General features: G+C 39.6%; 6 protein-coding genes across 6 annotated transcripts; 3 read left to right on the forward strand and 3 right to left on the reverse strand.

Annotated features, from left to right (window-relative positions):
* Nucleotides 1-503: 503 nt before the first annotated feature.
* Nucleotides 504-2,491, reverse strand: Cbr-puf-11 (the record flags this gene model as incomplete). Its single annotated transcript, XM_002634159.1, has 4 exons — nucleotides 504-687; nucleotides 1,007-1,240; nucleotides 1,284-2,218; nucleotides 2,264-2,491. 4 exons carry the CDS (start codon nucleotides 2,489-2,491, stop codon nucleotides 504-506), a joined length of 1,581 nt encoding a protein of 526 aa, XP_002634205.1.
* An 886-nt stretch (nucleotides 2,492-3,377) lies between these two features.
* On the forward strand, nucleotides 3,378-5,143 carry Cbr-cyp-31A3 (the record flags this gene model as incomplete). Its single annotated transcript, XM_002634158.1, has 7 exons — nucleotides 3,378-3,470; nucleotides 3,515-3,915; nucleotides 3,965-4,061; nucleotides 4,108-4,202; nucleotides 4,251-4,311; nucleotides 4,357-5,010; nucleotides 5,057-5,143. The coding sequence occupies 7 exons, from the start codon at nucleotides 3,378-3,380 to the stop codon at nucleotides 5,141-5,143; spliced, it is 1,488 nt and encodes a 495-aa protein (XP_002634204.1).
* A 154-nt stretch (nucleotides 5,144-5,297) lies between these two features.
* Nucleotides 5,298-6,401, reverse strand: CBG01772 (the record flags this gene model as incomplete). Its single annotated transcript, XM_002634157.1, has 4 exons — nucleotides 5,298-5,661; nucleotides 5,708-5,897; nucleotides 5,944-6,166; nucleotides 6,231-6,401. The coding sequence occupies 4 exons, from the start codon at nucleotides 6,399-6,401 to the stop codon at nucleotides 5,298-5,300; spliced, it is 948 nt and encodes a 315-aa protein (XP_002634203.1).
* Nucleotides 6,402-6,708: 307 nt separating this feature from the next.
* Cbr-gcl-1 lies at nucleotides 6,709-8,449 on the reverse strand (the record flags this gene model as incomplete). Its single annotated transcript, XM_045235828.1, has 6 exons — nucleotides 6,709-6,937; nucleotides 6,999-7,262; nucleotides 7,308-7,579; nucleotides 7,627-7,720; nucleotides 7,792-8,072; nucleotides 8,117-8,449. 6 exons carry the CDS (start codon nucleotides 8,447-8,449, stop codon nucleotides 6,709-6,711), a joined length of 1,473 nt encoding a protein of 490 aa, XP_045091886.1.
* A 795-nt stretch (nucleotides 8,450-9,244) lies between these two features.
* On the forward strand, nucleotides 9,245-10,626 carry Cbr-pik-1 (the record flags this gene model as incomplete). Its single annotated transcript, XM_045235829.1, has 5 exons — nucleotides 9,245-9,311; nucleotides 9,355-9,540; nucleotides 9,584-9,740; nucleotides 9,788-10,175; nucleotides 10,225-10,626. The coding sequence occupies 5 exons, from the start codon at nucleotides 9,245-9,247 to the stop codon at nucleotides 10,624-10,626; spliced, it is 1,200 nt and encodes a 399-aa protein (XP_045091887.1).
* Nucleotides 10,627-11,211: 585 nt separating this feature from the next.
* Nucleotides 11,212-13,541, forward strand: Cbr-nol-9 (the record flags this gene model as incomplete). Its single annotated transcript, XM_045235830.1, has 10 exons — nucleotides 11,212-11,305; nucleotides 11,348-11,445; nucleotides 11,492-11,680; nucleotides 11,728-11,869; nucleotides 11,919-12,012; nucleotides 12,059-12,251; nucleotides 12,297-12,485; nucleotides 12,790-12,980; nucleotides 13,033-13,363; nucleotides 13,416-13,541. 10 exons carry the CDS (start codon nucleotides 11,212-11,214, stop codon nucleotides 13,539-13,541), a joined length of 1,647 nt encoding a protein of 548 aa, XP_045091888.1.
* Between the last annotated feature and the right edge of the window lie 351 nt (nucleotides 13,542-13,892).

Below are 13,892 nucleotides of genomic sequence, written 5' to 3' on the forward strand. Positions count from 1 at the left end.
CCGAAAGACCTCCAAAACGAGGTCGGTTATATAGTGGGGTCCCCCAGATGTACCGACATCTTCCGGGTTCCGCCGTCCACTATACTTTGCGTGCAATGTGGACGGACTTGGGTCAAAGACCTTTTCGAGCTTTTTCACCGAATTTTTTTTTGATTTTTGTGGCTGACATTCTTCTTATTAAAATCGCAGAAAATTCGAAACCGCACCAGCCAGCTGTTTCCATTGAACATCCTGCGAGAAAATTTCAGAGAATTTTTCCAATATGAACATTTGATCACAGAAAAACAAAATATAAAAACAAACTATTTTACAATTTATTCATGTAAATGACAATCTGGATTAGCAAATAAAAAGTATAATGCAATGGGCTTTGGGTGAGAAAAGGATTGGATAATAATAATAATATAAGGTGAGTATTTATGATGGGTGCAAATAAATTAGTTGAATATAATAGTCTCTGAAGAACGAGCTTTCGGGAACCCGGTATCATTAACAACGGTGAACTAGTGATACTGCCCAGCTGATGGTGACATGAGTGTACCAATGGAAGATGCATGAAGAGCCTCGATGATCTTTTTACCGGAAGAGAAGCGTTCTAGGCGGTTCGAGTTGCGGGACACACGTTCCTTGATACGCTCCAGCCATTTGGTGTACTGCTCGATCTCCTTCTGCTCAAGATGACGATCACTGAAAAGAAACCTTTTAGCATACTTGTAACGGGCCGGGCCTGTCATTCCACAAGTTTTGAAAATTTCAAAAAACACATAAGGGGGGACCCTTATGTGATTTTTTTTTTGATATTTTTTGATCAAACAGACAAACAATCCAAAAAGCACAAAAAAGTATAGAAAATTGTATTGAGAGCTCAAAATTCGGTTCAAAATGACACAATTTTTGCTACCGGGCCTTCCGGGCCGGGCCCGGGCCTCAAAATTTTCCTCAGGCCCGGCCCGGAATTTTACAAGTATGCCTTTTAGCAACAGCAGCAATGGTATAAGAACCACACCTTCTTCCAAGAATGGCATTGCAGCAGATGTTGATCATTTGCTGAATGACATAGTTTCCGTATTGGTGGAACAGCAAGATATCAAGTGCGTCGCGATTGGTCTCTGGGTGTGGAATATAACCTTCAAAGATTTCCTCCATCATTTCGAATGCCAAGCGATGTGGTGCACGAAGGAAAGCAACTTCGACAACGTGGGATGCATACTTCTCCTGGGACATCGATAGAAGATTGCGCCTGAAATAGATGTTTTGTTCATGATAGTAAAATAGAAACGTACAGAAGGCATTGCTCAATGATGATATCTCTGAATGTTTCCATTGCTCCACCACACTTCACAACATGTTGAACGACGTAGTTGGCGAACTCATTAGAAGCCAGTTGACCGCAGTTGCGAGTAACTCCGACCATCAAGTTCTTGAGCAGATGAAGACGTTGACTGTAGCATTCCAAATGTGGATCTTCAGACAATTTCTCGATTGTGGATTGAACAACTCGGCACCCGTACTTGTCTTGGCAAACAGCAATGAGATTTTCGTCATTGCAGAAGAATTTCACAACGAAATCCCAGGCAGAAACTGGAAGCGTCTTGATTATCTTCTGAATGACATGATTTCCGTTTTGATCGATGCTGAGGCGAACGAGATCAGAATCACGGAGCTCCGCTGCGAGACGGGAGGCTAGATGAACTTCCAGCTTCTGGACAGCGAGTTGAATCACACGACATGCACTCTTATCCAAGCAGAGAGTGTACATTTCAGTCACAAGATGTTCCATAACAATTTCTTGTTCTTCATTATTCGAGCACTCGACCATCCGCTGGACAAAGAAATTTCCGAACATGTTACGACACATGGAGAGGAACATGCTGCGATCCTCAACCATTCTACGGAAAATATCATCGTGAATCCCTCCGTCAGAGTGTTCTGGATACTGCTCTTGCAGGAAACGACATCCATTTTTGTCAGTAGCAAACTCAATGAGAGCCTCGTTGACAAGAACGTCTTTCAGAGTGACGCTCTCTGAAACTCCCCCGTTCTCATCGATCGCCCAAACAGGGAGAGTACTTCTCAAAGAACGGTTATGAGAAGTGTTCAAAGAAGAAGTAGTCGCATTGTTGAGCTCAAGGTCGATGAGACGAACGTGAACAGATCCGAGATCGCCGTTCTGGCGGCGTGGAGTGGACGATGGAGTAGCGTTTCGCCATGATGAATGCTGGAATTAGAGGCTATTCAGTGCACAACACACGCAAAAACCAACTTTGAATGAACCTCCAGCCTGTTTTGGAGTTGATTGGAACATTGGTGTGAACGGCTGTCCGTTGTTTTTTGAAGGAACCCACGAGGAGTTGTACGAATTGAAGCATCCGCCAAATGTCGCATTTGCAGACTCGTTGTGAGCTTGGCTGGGAGCCGGACTTTCGTAAATTCGCCCGTTTATTGGCTTGTTCGGGACCATGTATGTGTTGAGCTCGTTCTGTTGACTCATGGTTAGTGTGGAATTGCCCTACAAAAGACAGAATTCAGTAAAACGGTTTCATTGAAGTGAAAATATGAGAAGCATAGAAAGGGCGATCGTCGCTGATGATTTGAAACGACTAGCTTCGAATTGGTAGGAAAGGGAAAAAAAGCAAATTATCATGAAAAACAAATCAGCTTCGTTGAATATAATTTTTCGGCGCCGGCGCGGTAGACCACCGTACTTGTTGAAGGTGCATAGGTCTCGAAACGTAAAAAAACGTTTCCTGTCTACTGTAGCTGAAATTCCAGCCAAATTTTCAAAGTCGATATTTTGACCTCAAACTTTGGCAAAATGTTTCCCATAGTTTTCTCCAGTTTTCCCCAAAGTTTCAGCCAGATTGGAACACTCCCCGAGTTTTCGCGGAGTTGTTTTCCTTTTTGCCGACTCCCTGAATAACCCCATTAGTTTGTGTTTCGTGTAGCATTTACTCTGTGCGATTTTTAGTTTTTAGCCTACTAGTTTTTAGTCATTTATCTAAAATTTTGCACATTTTTTGAAACCTGAAAATATGTTCTGTTCATTTTTTTTTTGCGAATATTCAGTGGAAGTACAGTACTTTATCAAAGGATTTTAAGCTGAACAATTGTAGTGGTGTCAGCACGACGCGCGAATTTTGAAAATTCTACTGTCGCTCTACAATTTTCATCTCTAATTCTGAAACTTTTTTTCGAAAGCAAACATAGTTTTTTTCTGATTATCGATGAATCCAAAAGACTAAATATTTCGCAGCTTTCTGATGCTTGTAAAAGTTTCCCTTGAAGCATATGAGTTTATTGGCAGTTGTTTTTTTTCTGTTCGTTTCTAATTGAATCTAATTGAATATAATTTATTGGATTTTCAGTTTCTTGCTCAAATGGGGGTTATCATTCCCGTTGTGCTGGTAGCATTTGCGACCGTGTTTATGTGGCTCCTGTTCAAGCACTTGAGAATGCGTCATAAATTGAAGGTTTGATGTGCATGTTGTTTCAATCTGAAATAGATACTTATCAGCACATTAATCAACCAAGATCGTATCCCATCGTCGGACATGGTCTCATCACCAAGCCAGATCCAGAAGGTTTCATGAATCAAGTTATTGGAATGGGATACTTGTATCCCGATCCCCGTATGTGCCTTCTCTGGATTGGACCATTTCCCTGTTTGATGTTATACTCTGCGGAACTCGTTGAAACTATCCTTGCTTCGAGTAAACATCTGGATAAAGGTTTTGCCTATAAGCAACTGGAACCATGGCTGGGAAGAAGCATTTTGACTAGTCGAAAGGACCAGTGGCGCCCAAAAAGAAAACTCCTGACGCCCACTTTCCATTACGATATTCTCAAAGACTTTCTTCCTATTTTCAATGAACAATCGAAAATTATGGTTCAGAAAATGTGCTATATGGGAAAAGAGTAATTTGCAAAGTTTTTTTTGTGAATATACCGATACAATGTGTTTCAGCGAAAACATCGATGTGCTCTCTACAGTAACCCTCTGCACTCTGGATATTATTTGTGAAACTTCAATGGGGAAATCGATCGGTGCTCAGTTATCGGAGGTTATTAACTACTGAAAAAACCAGAGTCAATTATTACGTATTTCAGAACAACGAGTACGTCTGGGCTGTTCACACCATCAACGAACTGATTTCACGAAGAACGAATAATCCCTTGCTATGGAACTCGCATATCTATAGCCTGTTCGTTTGACACACTTTGTATTTTTAATAAATCGGATTAATTTTCAGAACTGAGGATGGAAAGACTCACGAGAAATGCTTGAACATTCTTCATAGTTTCACTAAAAAGGTAACCGAACTGTTCGATATAAGAAAGGCGAAAATATTGTTTTAGGTCATCATTGAGAGAAAAGAAGCCCTGAAAGAGTCAGGTTACAAAATGGAAGGACGTCTTGCATTTTTGGATTTACTGCTCGATATGGTTCAAAGCGGTCAAATGGACGAAACAGATGTTCAAGCTGAAGTAGACACTTTTATGTTTGAAGGTCACGATACAACATCCACAGGTCTGATGTGGGCGATTCATTTGATTGGAAACCATCCGGAAATTCAAAGAAAAGTGCAAGCGGAACTCGACGAAGTACTGGGAGATGAGGAAGATGTGACTACTGAACATTTGGCTAGACTCAAATATCTGGAATGTGTGCTCAAAGAGTCACTGAGAATTCGGTCATCTGTTCCAATTATCATGAGAGAACTGAGCGAGGATCAAGTTATCGGAGGAATCAACATCCCAAAAGGAGTTACTCTTCTTCTAAACCTATACCTCGTACATCGCGACCCTGCTCAGTGGAAAGATCCAGAAGTATTCGACCCGGATCGTTTTCTGCCAGAGAACTCAGTCGGCCGTAAACCATTTGCATTCATTCCGTTCTCGGCTGGTAGTCGTAACTGTATTGGACAACGGTTCGCACTCATTGAAGAGAAAGTTATAATGACTCACATCTTGAGACATTTCGACGTGACCTCTATTGAACCAATGCATGAGGTAAGACTATGAAAAAACCATGATATTATACTGATTGCAATTACAGGTCCGTCCGAAAATGGAAATCATTATGCGTCCAGTCTCCCCTGTCCACATCAAGATCACAAGACGCCGTCCCATAGTTTCCCCATAGTCTCAACTCTTTTAAAATTTATATATTGCATTATTCTTGAGAATGTTTTATAAATACAAGATCTTATAATTTTATTGCATGATGAATAAATGTATCGATTGCACCAATATATTAAATGTCTAAATATTTTTCGAGGGGTTAATTACCAGTCAGATTACTGTACTTCTTCTTTCAACTTGTCTAGTGGTGGTAGGGGTAGTGTTAGCACTGTCGGTTTTCTGAGGTCCACATTACTGTAAGGGTTGTTTGGAAGTCTATCCACTTTCCTTGGCATCGTCTGTTCAGCAATTGCAATTCGGCGATCTATATCTGAATGTTCCTTGGCGAGAAGCTTCATAGCTGGACTGATAGGCTCTGGCTCGATCTCCTCTTTTCTTCCCGCTGCCATGTCTTCCCGTACTTTTTCGGCTGCTTTATTTTCTCTTTCCCATGTATCCTGAGCATGGTTTCTCAATTTTTCGTCGAATTCTGCTTTCTCATAAGTACGGTCAGTGATTTTTACATTAGATTGAGTTGATCTGAAAAGTTAAATCGTACTGCTATTTTAAAACTAAAAAAACTCACGCTTTGCTTTTAATGATGTCATCTCTGGTGAGGAACCCATTTTTTCTGTATCTCGCCATCTTTTTCCTGTGTTTTCTGTTCCGGTTTCTAAGCTGTCTCATAGTCATTCTGTCTCTGGGAGGAGATCTAGTGGCGATTTCTTCGAAAGGATTCGCTGAATCTTTAGTTGGCTCTGCCTCTGTTGATCTTTCTGAACGAAACGATTAGAGAATTCAAGTAACAAAGTGTGAACTTACTTTTTTGTAATTTCAACTGAACTCTTCGAAACGGGGCTTTCTTTTTGAGGTCGTTACCAATTTCTGGATCATCTGTTTCCTTCTTTTCCTCATTCTCTATTTTTTCACCTTCCGCCGTGAACGCTGGTTGTCTATCCAGTTCAACATCGTCTTCTTCTCTATCTCTTGCCAGCTTTTCCGGACGTGGTATCTGCTTTCGAACAGCGTCAAGCTTATCCAGTTCCTATAAGTTGATTTAGAAAGTATTCAGATCATCTGTGAGTTGCTCAGAATAAGTAGAGACTTACCTCTAATGTGACACCTCCGTACTCGAGATTAGATTGTGCCATCATGTTAAGCATGATTGCATCTCTCGGTCGCAAATTCTTGCTTTCAAACCATCCATGAGGAAAAAGTAGCGGTTGTGATGTAACTATGGAAGTGGTAAGAACAAAAACACAAGAGACTACTCGGATCATGTTCAGTTCATAGTGATTCGACTGCTATGAAGGTGATCATGTCGTCAAATAATCGAAAGTCCACAGCGTGATACCGCATCAATCAGGTTCCTGCGACTACTGAGAACTAGCGGACTCTCACCGCTGGCAACAAAATATATGGCAATGGCAGTTGCCGGTTTATTCGAAGAACGATAATATTTTATATTTCATGGATTCATTCCTTATTTCAAAAGTACAAGAATACATAGTATAAAAAGGAAATTATAACAGAGAACAGTAGTGAGAAGTTATCATAATTACAAATTTACATCAGTTTTTCATCTGCTTATGGTTCCACATCTCCATTATTCTTCGCTTTCAGTTCTTCCACATATTTTTTCACACAAGTCGAACTGTCGATTGGCTTATGAATTAAGTATTGGAAGTGAACTGAAATTGGTGTCGAAATGTCTTCATTTAGACGAAAAACTGTTTTGGTTTCATCGGGTTTCATTGCCCAGCTTGTTCTTCCGGTATCAAACGAAATTTGTCCTTTAAAATCACAAATAACCAATCTGAAGCAGAAATCAATTGAAACCTCATTGTCACCTCAACTAGATATCTAGCTAGATTTACCTGAAGTGCAGAACGTGTGCCGACTTCAAATTCACTGAGTATGGTGTTTTCCTATTTAGGCAGTTTCTTATGATACAGACCGAGTAGTCGTTAACATGTAGCATTATATCAACTCCCGAGTTGTATCCCACCCAACGCCAACATTTCTGGAAAGCAGTGTCATTCTGCTTCAATAGGTATAAAACGCATACCGGGAAAGAATCCAATGATCTGCCTAGTCTGTTGCATGTTTCGAAAAATTCATCGTCGCTCATCTCTAACGGTCTGAACCGCAATATGATTGGAAACGAGCTCTCCAGTTCAACTTACTTTGGGTTTTCCTCATTTTGTAGCAAGGAAAACCATAACTGTGAAGATATTCCGTCTACTATTTGGATCGGAATCAGTCCATCGTTTTTGATCGTAGTTATCGTGTCAGAACGTATTAGGATTTGTCCCATGCGAATTTTTGAAATGATATCAACGTACTTCATGAGCAAAAAGTCACTATTCGCTGTTTTGAAAAAGTTCTTGATATTTGAATTGAACTGCTCATTAGGTTCATCGTGGTTGCAATCGGGATTCTCCTTCATATAGATCCACTAAAACGCGGTATTTAGTGTGATTTCTAATTTAAGATACAACTTACTTGTAAAACATGCTGGTATAGATCGTATTCACCTTCCAGTGTAAACATGTTCGGTGATGTGAGAATAGTTTCGAGCAGGTCGTGGCTAACTTCTCTTAATTTTTCACGAACAGACAAGATTTTCCAAAATTGATGAAGAATCAACTCTATAGACTTCTCGCGAACGTAATCCAACCCATAGCTGTGGATAGTTCATAATATCGAACCGCATTATCTGTGCTCAAAGCTGATATCATCATCTCTGCACATCTTTCACGGACACTGTCCAGCACAATATACGAAGCAGCTGCCACAGTTCCTTCTATTTTTTCCAGATCAATTTCTATTTCGTTATGATATAAACTTCCGAAAACTGCATTCAATCCGTCTGCATCAATGTTCGGATCAGTTATTTCCATATCGATTCTCCCACTTTTTGATTCCGCCCAAGAACCTTCAAGCATCATCTGGAAAGAAAGAATGCATCTGGAGTTTACCGATAAAGGCTGACTTCGAAAAATTTTGTCTGTTTGAGATAAAGTTTATGAACCTTCCATTCCCTGCCACATGCCGCAATTGTGATATCAGAATCCTCTCCCTGCAAAAATGATCTGTACATTTGTGCACTGTTTGCTCTGACCTCAAGAAATAACTTCTGATAAACATAGGCGCATGTGTTCAGCTTGGCTATTTTCTTTGTTTCTATTTCATCTCCTTTGCCAGTTTTTCGTTTTCTTCCTCGTCTTGGAGTTTTATCTGTTGGGTCCAGAACATCCATCACTTGATGTCCGTTTGGTAGTGGTTCCCGCGAAGGAGTTCTCGAATGAGATTGTGATGTTCCCATTGTAACTGGAAAAATATGATGGAGCAAAGAAACAAGCCTATGAAAATATCGAGAGACCCCGTTCGAGTTCGCAAATTTATGTTGATGCCTAACGACGTTCCAAAGTTAGAGAACGTTGCATCTATGAGACGCAGGTGTACAAACGCTTCTTGGCATTGGGGTCACATGAGGTTCCAAAACAAGTAGAATGATCAAGGCGAATAAATTCATAAGGTATGCAAATGGGCAGGATGGAGTATTTGATATTCGACAGGATCAATCGTTACTCAGTCTGCCGATCCTTCATGAATATCTTCCAGCAAAAAACTATTGAAAATGGCGGAGATGTGTTCCTGCTGTAGAACACTAATGTAGAACACTATTTAACTACATAGCTCTAGTGAATGCTTTTTATAGTTTGAGAATCTGACTTTTTCATAAAAAAAAGCATTAACCAGATGAAAATTTTCATTAAGTTCATGATTTTCTCGATGTCCTCTTTACGACTTTCAAAGTTTCGAATTCATTGAAGTAAAAGAAGAAGAAGAAGAATACTTATTTGCAGCAGAAAACGAGAGAGCAGAGAAAAGAACGATGTATTGGAGAGAAACGAGGCGACAAGAGAAAACAACGAGCGCGTCCCTTCTGAATATTGCGCCCGCGAAAACACCGAAAAAAGGATTTCCTCTGGCTTATAGGTGCACCGAACAGCTTCGGAAAATCAGGTAATTTTTCATATGCATCCTTCCATTATGCAGTTAGTATTTCTTCTAGAAAATGGTTGGCAGTAAACCAAATTCTAAAATTATTATATTCATGAAACGGAGCGTTCTACAGCACCTGTGTGATATACTAGACACTGATAACACATGGGAGACAATTGGTAACCAATTTCCTTCTTCCGAACTAAATTCTCTGTATTTCAGCTCCATACATGTCAGGAATCGCGATGCGAGATGTTGAAGCGTGTAAAAGATACGGAAGTTACAATCAAAGTCCATCAATGTTGCTTCTAAGGATTTGGTGCTCGAAAGGGTTCACTGTGGTACATCTTTATCAGCTCTTCGCTAAAACAAAACTGATCCGGTTGATGAGAGTTATGAAGAGTGAAGGTTACTGATAAATTTGGTTCTAATCAAACCCATTGTTTTACAGTAGACGAAAAGTACCATTATCTAGAAGAAAAAGTTCTGAATCCGGCACGAAGACTTCGTCCGATCGTTCCACCTGCTGGAACACAACAAACTGCATCTCGTTTGAAGAAAATTGATTCGAAGGATATGACATCGACACCAACACAATCTATAACAACGTTTGTTTTATCAAAATTTTGACTGTTTCTTTTAAATTATATTTCAGCTCTTCCACAAACGACCCATTGCGTGTGGCTATTGAAGGAACACTTCCGGTAACATACCAAGAATTGTCAGAAGCCACCAAAGGATTTTCTGTAAATAACGTAATTGGCAAAGGAGGATATGGTACTGTATACAAAGGAGAAATCAGAGCAACCGGTGGTATGGTTGCTGTCAAACGGATTTTCGCCGGGAACGATAACAGCACGCAACAAGGATCAAAAGCGGAGAAAGAACGATTGAGACAGAGTTTAACTGAATTGAGAACGCTGGCTAGATTCAGACATGACAACATTCTCCCGATATACGCTTACTCCCTAGAAGGACCGGAGCCATGTCTAGTATATCAATTTATGGCGAACGGATCTTTGGAAGATAGGTTACTGTGTAGGGTGAGTAATACAAAAAGTCGAAGTTTTCAAAGCTTTGTCTCGAATTCAGAAGGGAACAACACCGTTGACATGGGTTCAGAGGAAGGAAATAAGCATCGGAGCAGCACGTGGTATTCATTTTCTTCACTCCTTCGCTAAAACTCCTTTGATCCATGGGGATGTGAAAACCGCCAACATTCTTCTGGATAAACATATGGAACCGAAATTAGGAGATTTCGGATTATGTCGTGACGGGCAGGCGGAAGTTGAAGCAACTGAAAAGCGTCCATTAATAGCTTCACATATCAAAGGAACACTGGCTTACTTGGCTCCCGAATTTATAACTTCGAAGATTTTGACAACGAAACTGGATGTTTACAGCTATGGAATCGTATTGCTGGAGATAGCATCGGGACAGCGTGCCTACTCAGAAAGTCGAAAACACGTGGTCTTGTTGAATTCTGCCAGTTGAACAAAGAATTGGCTCGTCGACAAAAGATTCCCCTTCGAGAAATCCTAGTTGATCGGAAAGCTCCAGCACTTGCCAACGAATTTGAAGAACAGTTTTGGGACACCCTGCTTGATATTGGACTAGCTGGTGTCTGTGTCGACAGGAAACTCCGACCGACTATGGCCCAAGTCGTAGAATGCCTCTGCAAAAACACAACTCCAACGATTCCTTGAAAGACCTGAAACACTTCTTCATATATGTTTTTCTTGCCATTCCAACCATCTGTTTTAAAGTGCTTTTCAATAAAATAATGACTGTAAGAAAATTTCTAAATAGAATCTGCTTCTGTCATCTTCACCGGATGAATCGGAATTATAATATCTGTAACCGGAAACTTCAAGGCGGTCTAGAATTTCCCGTTTTGCTGGAAATTGAAATTTTGGACGAGTTCTGAGGTTTCTCATATTGTGAAGCGATTCTTCAAAGTTGTTCTTTTCTAATCGAATCTATATATTTTAAACACATTTTCATGCAATACCTGTTTTTGTCGGAGTCCCCTTTGAATATATTCAATTCGATTTACAGCTATGAATGAAGTGATACGGTATGAATGCAAAGATGACAATTTGGAAGTCTACATTGTGCAACCTGGAGAGAGACTTTCCATCTACGGATCGTGTTCCATTCTTTGCTTGGGCAAGTAGTTATTCCTTTATTTGCTAATTCAATATTCTCGTTTCAGCTGGGAAAGCATCTATAAATGACTTTGTTCTGCCGTCAGTCTCTTGTGAAAAAGGAAACTTTCTGAAAATTTCTGCACCGCAAAGAATGGATCTTCCGGTATGACAGAAAAAGAACCGGTGTCATTATATCGAATACATTTGAGGTGATTCTGAAAACCTCAATCGATTCATCGACCGCATACAAACACTCCCGATTGAAATTTCGACTGAAAGAAGTGGCTCCAAAGTGTTATTCAGATATTATGCAGATGATAGGAGAGAAAGAACCGGTAGTTCTGGTGTTCAATAAAGTTCTAGATACAGCAGAGGCTACAGTCTCTGGTGTTATTACCGTCAGTCAATAACATTAAGTCATTTAGATATAACAATGTTTTTTCAGAACTTCTTGATTCATTCTTCGATTCAAAAACAAATCATTCTCCCTCCACATTTCCATATAAGCCGCGATGACTTTCGCATATATCCACAAGATGATGAGGCTCGTTTGAACACTCATCTAAATCGGTTGAACAGTCTAAAAGGTTATATAAATTCATTAACAAATTTTGGAAATATTTTCTGATTTTGAAGCGGACGGAGTCAAGACATCAATCCTCCCAATTGGCCACAAAGGAGCTGGAAAATCAAATTTGATGCGGAATTTAGTGAATCGGTGTCTTTCGAAGTATGTATTTGGTTTTTTGATTTTATTTCTAGGATCAATTTTTCAGTGGCTACGAACACGTATATGTTCTTGACTGTGATATTGGACAAAGCGAATTCACTCCAAATGGATGTATCTCATTGACAAAAGTGACGTCTCCGCTTTTGGATAAACCATACGGGCATCAGAAGAAAACATTTGATAATTCATATTTCTATGGTGATATTACAGTTAACGACAACAACATTGATCATTATATGGTTAGTTTTGGTTTGCAACTCGAATAACCAAAAACAAACATTCAGGATATATTTGAAAGACTGTTCAACAAGTTCAAGCTAATTAGCGAGCCAGGATCGGTATGTATCGTGAATTCAATGGGCTGGATAGTGGATGAAGGAGCTGAAATATTGGATGGAATTATTCGGGTTATCGAACCAGATTTGTGTGTTGAAATCTTCAGAGATCAGACAGAGGCTCGTTACAGTTTCAAGGTTAGTGAAAACATCAGAATACCTATCTAGCGGCAGAGATGTTCAAAATGGCCTTTCAGGATTTTTTCGGAATCTCGAAATGTTCGGAATTTCGAACATTTCGGAATATTCCGATTTTGAAATTTTCGTAATTTTGTAGTCACTACGTCTTTGAAATAGTCCAAAAAGTTCTGATTCCGAAAAAATTTCATTCCAATTCAATTATTCCGGTTCCGAAAATGCTCGGTATTTTCGGAATTCCAAATCCGGATCCCTGATTTAAGGAAGATTTCAAATTAGAATAATAAGAAGAAATTTGTTTCAGGAATTCGAGAAGTGCAAAGTTGTCGAAATCTTCGCGAATAACTCAGTGGGAGTTATTGGACTACCAAACCAGAAAAAGCTTCCTGCTCCTTTGCACCGTGAATTGACAATTACCGGATATTTTTCGTCACTTTTGCCAAGGCCAACTATCGCCAGTTTTGCTTCGGTCCCTCCATATAGACTGAATTTCCGGTATATATAAGCTCAACTATTATTTTCACCCATGATTGATCCCGAATTTCAGCAACATCACCATTTGTCTTCCTATGGATTTACTGGTCGAAGATTGCCACATTTTTTCATCAATCAACACTCAACTAATCGCTTTGTGTGTCAAAAATCCAGATTTAAAAACACGGAAGCTGAATGGTAAACAGGATATGCCATCACTGAGCGTGATTGATTCGACGTCTCCTGCTCTGCAATGCATTGGTTTCGGAATCATTCGAGGAGTGAACGTCGAGGAACGATCTGTATACGTGGTTACTCCAGTCAATTTACTCAAGTTACAAGAACCACCTCTTCTAGTTAGAGGCATGCGAATCCAAACGCCGTCTCAGTTCTTCACAGCAGATGTAAGAATTATTATAGTCTTTCCAATCAATTATTATCGTCTGTAATTTTCAGCCTTACAACAGATGCCCGTATGTGCTGAATCTTCCGGACAAATCATCCCATGCTAGTGCTAACCTGGATGGTCTATATGAGCCATCTATAAATACGACACAATTCAAAAGAAGCAGGAGATTTTGATTAGTCAAATGCTTTCTAGCTTTGATGTTGATCCAAACTCGTTGTTTTTGTTTGATTTTTATTTATTTGATTGTTAAAATTTTAGACTGTTTTCCAGTGTTTTATTTATGATTTTATTTTCTTGATGAACAATTTTTTGTGTTATAACTGGAAAAATCATATTTTACTATTGTTCAGAATTAATGTATTCTGGAAAAGAGCGTTCTGGAATCAGAGGATACGATGCTCAATGTTTATTGGGTAACAGATAAAAAAGAAAAAAAAAGAAAAGTTATCAGGAAGTGAAAGCTTTGAAAATCGAAGATTTGAATTCGGAGGTCAGTGTGATCCAGTAGATCCTTTGCTGCCAGA

This window comes from Caenorhabditis briggsae (genome assembly GCF_000004555.2).
Source record: "Caenorhabditis briggsae complete genome, chrIV, whole genome shotgun sequence".
Lineage (NCBI taxonomy): Eukaryota > Metazoa > Nematoda > Chromadorea > Rhabditida > Rhabditidae > Caenorhabditis > Caenorhabditis briggsae.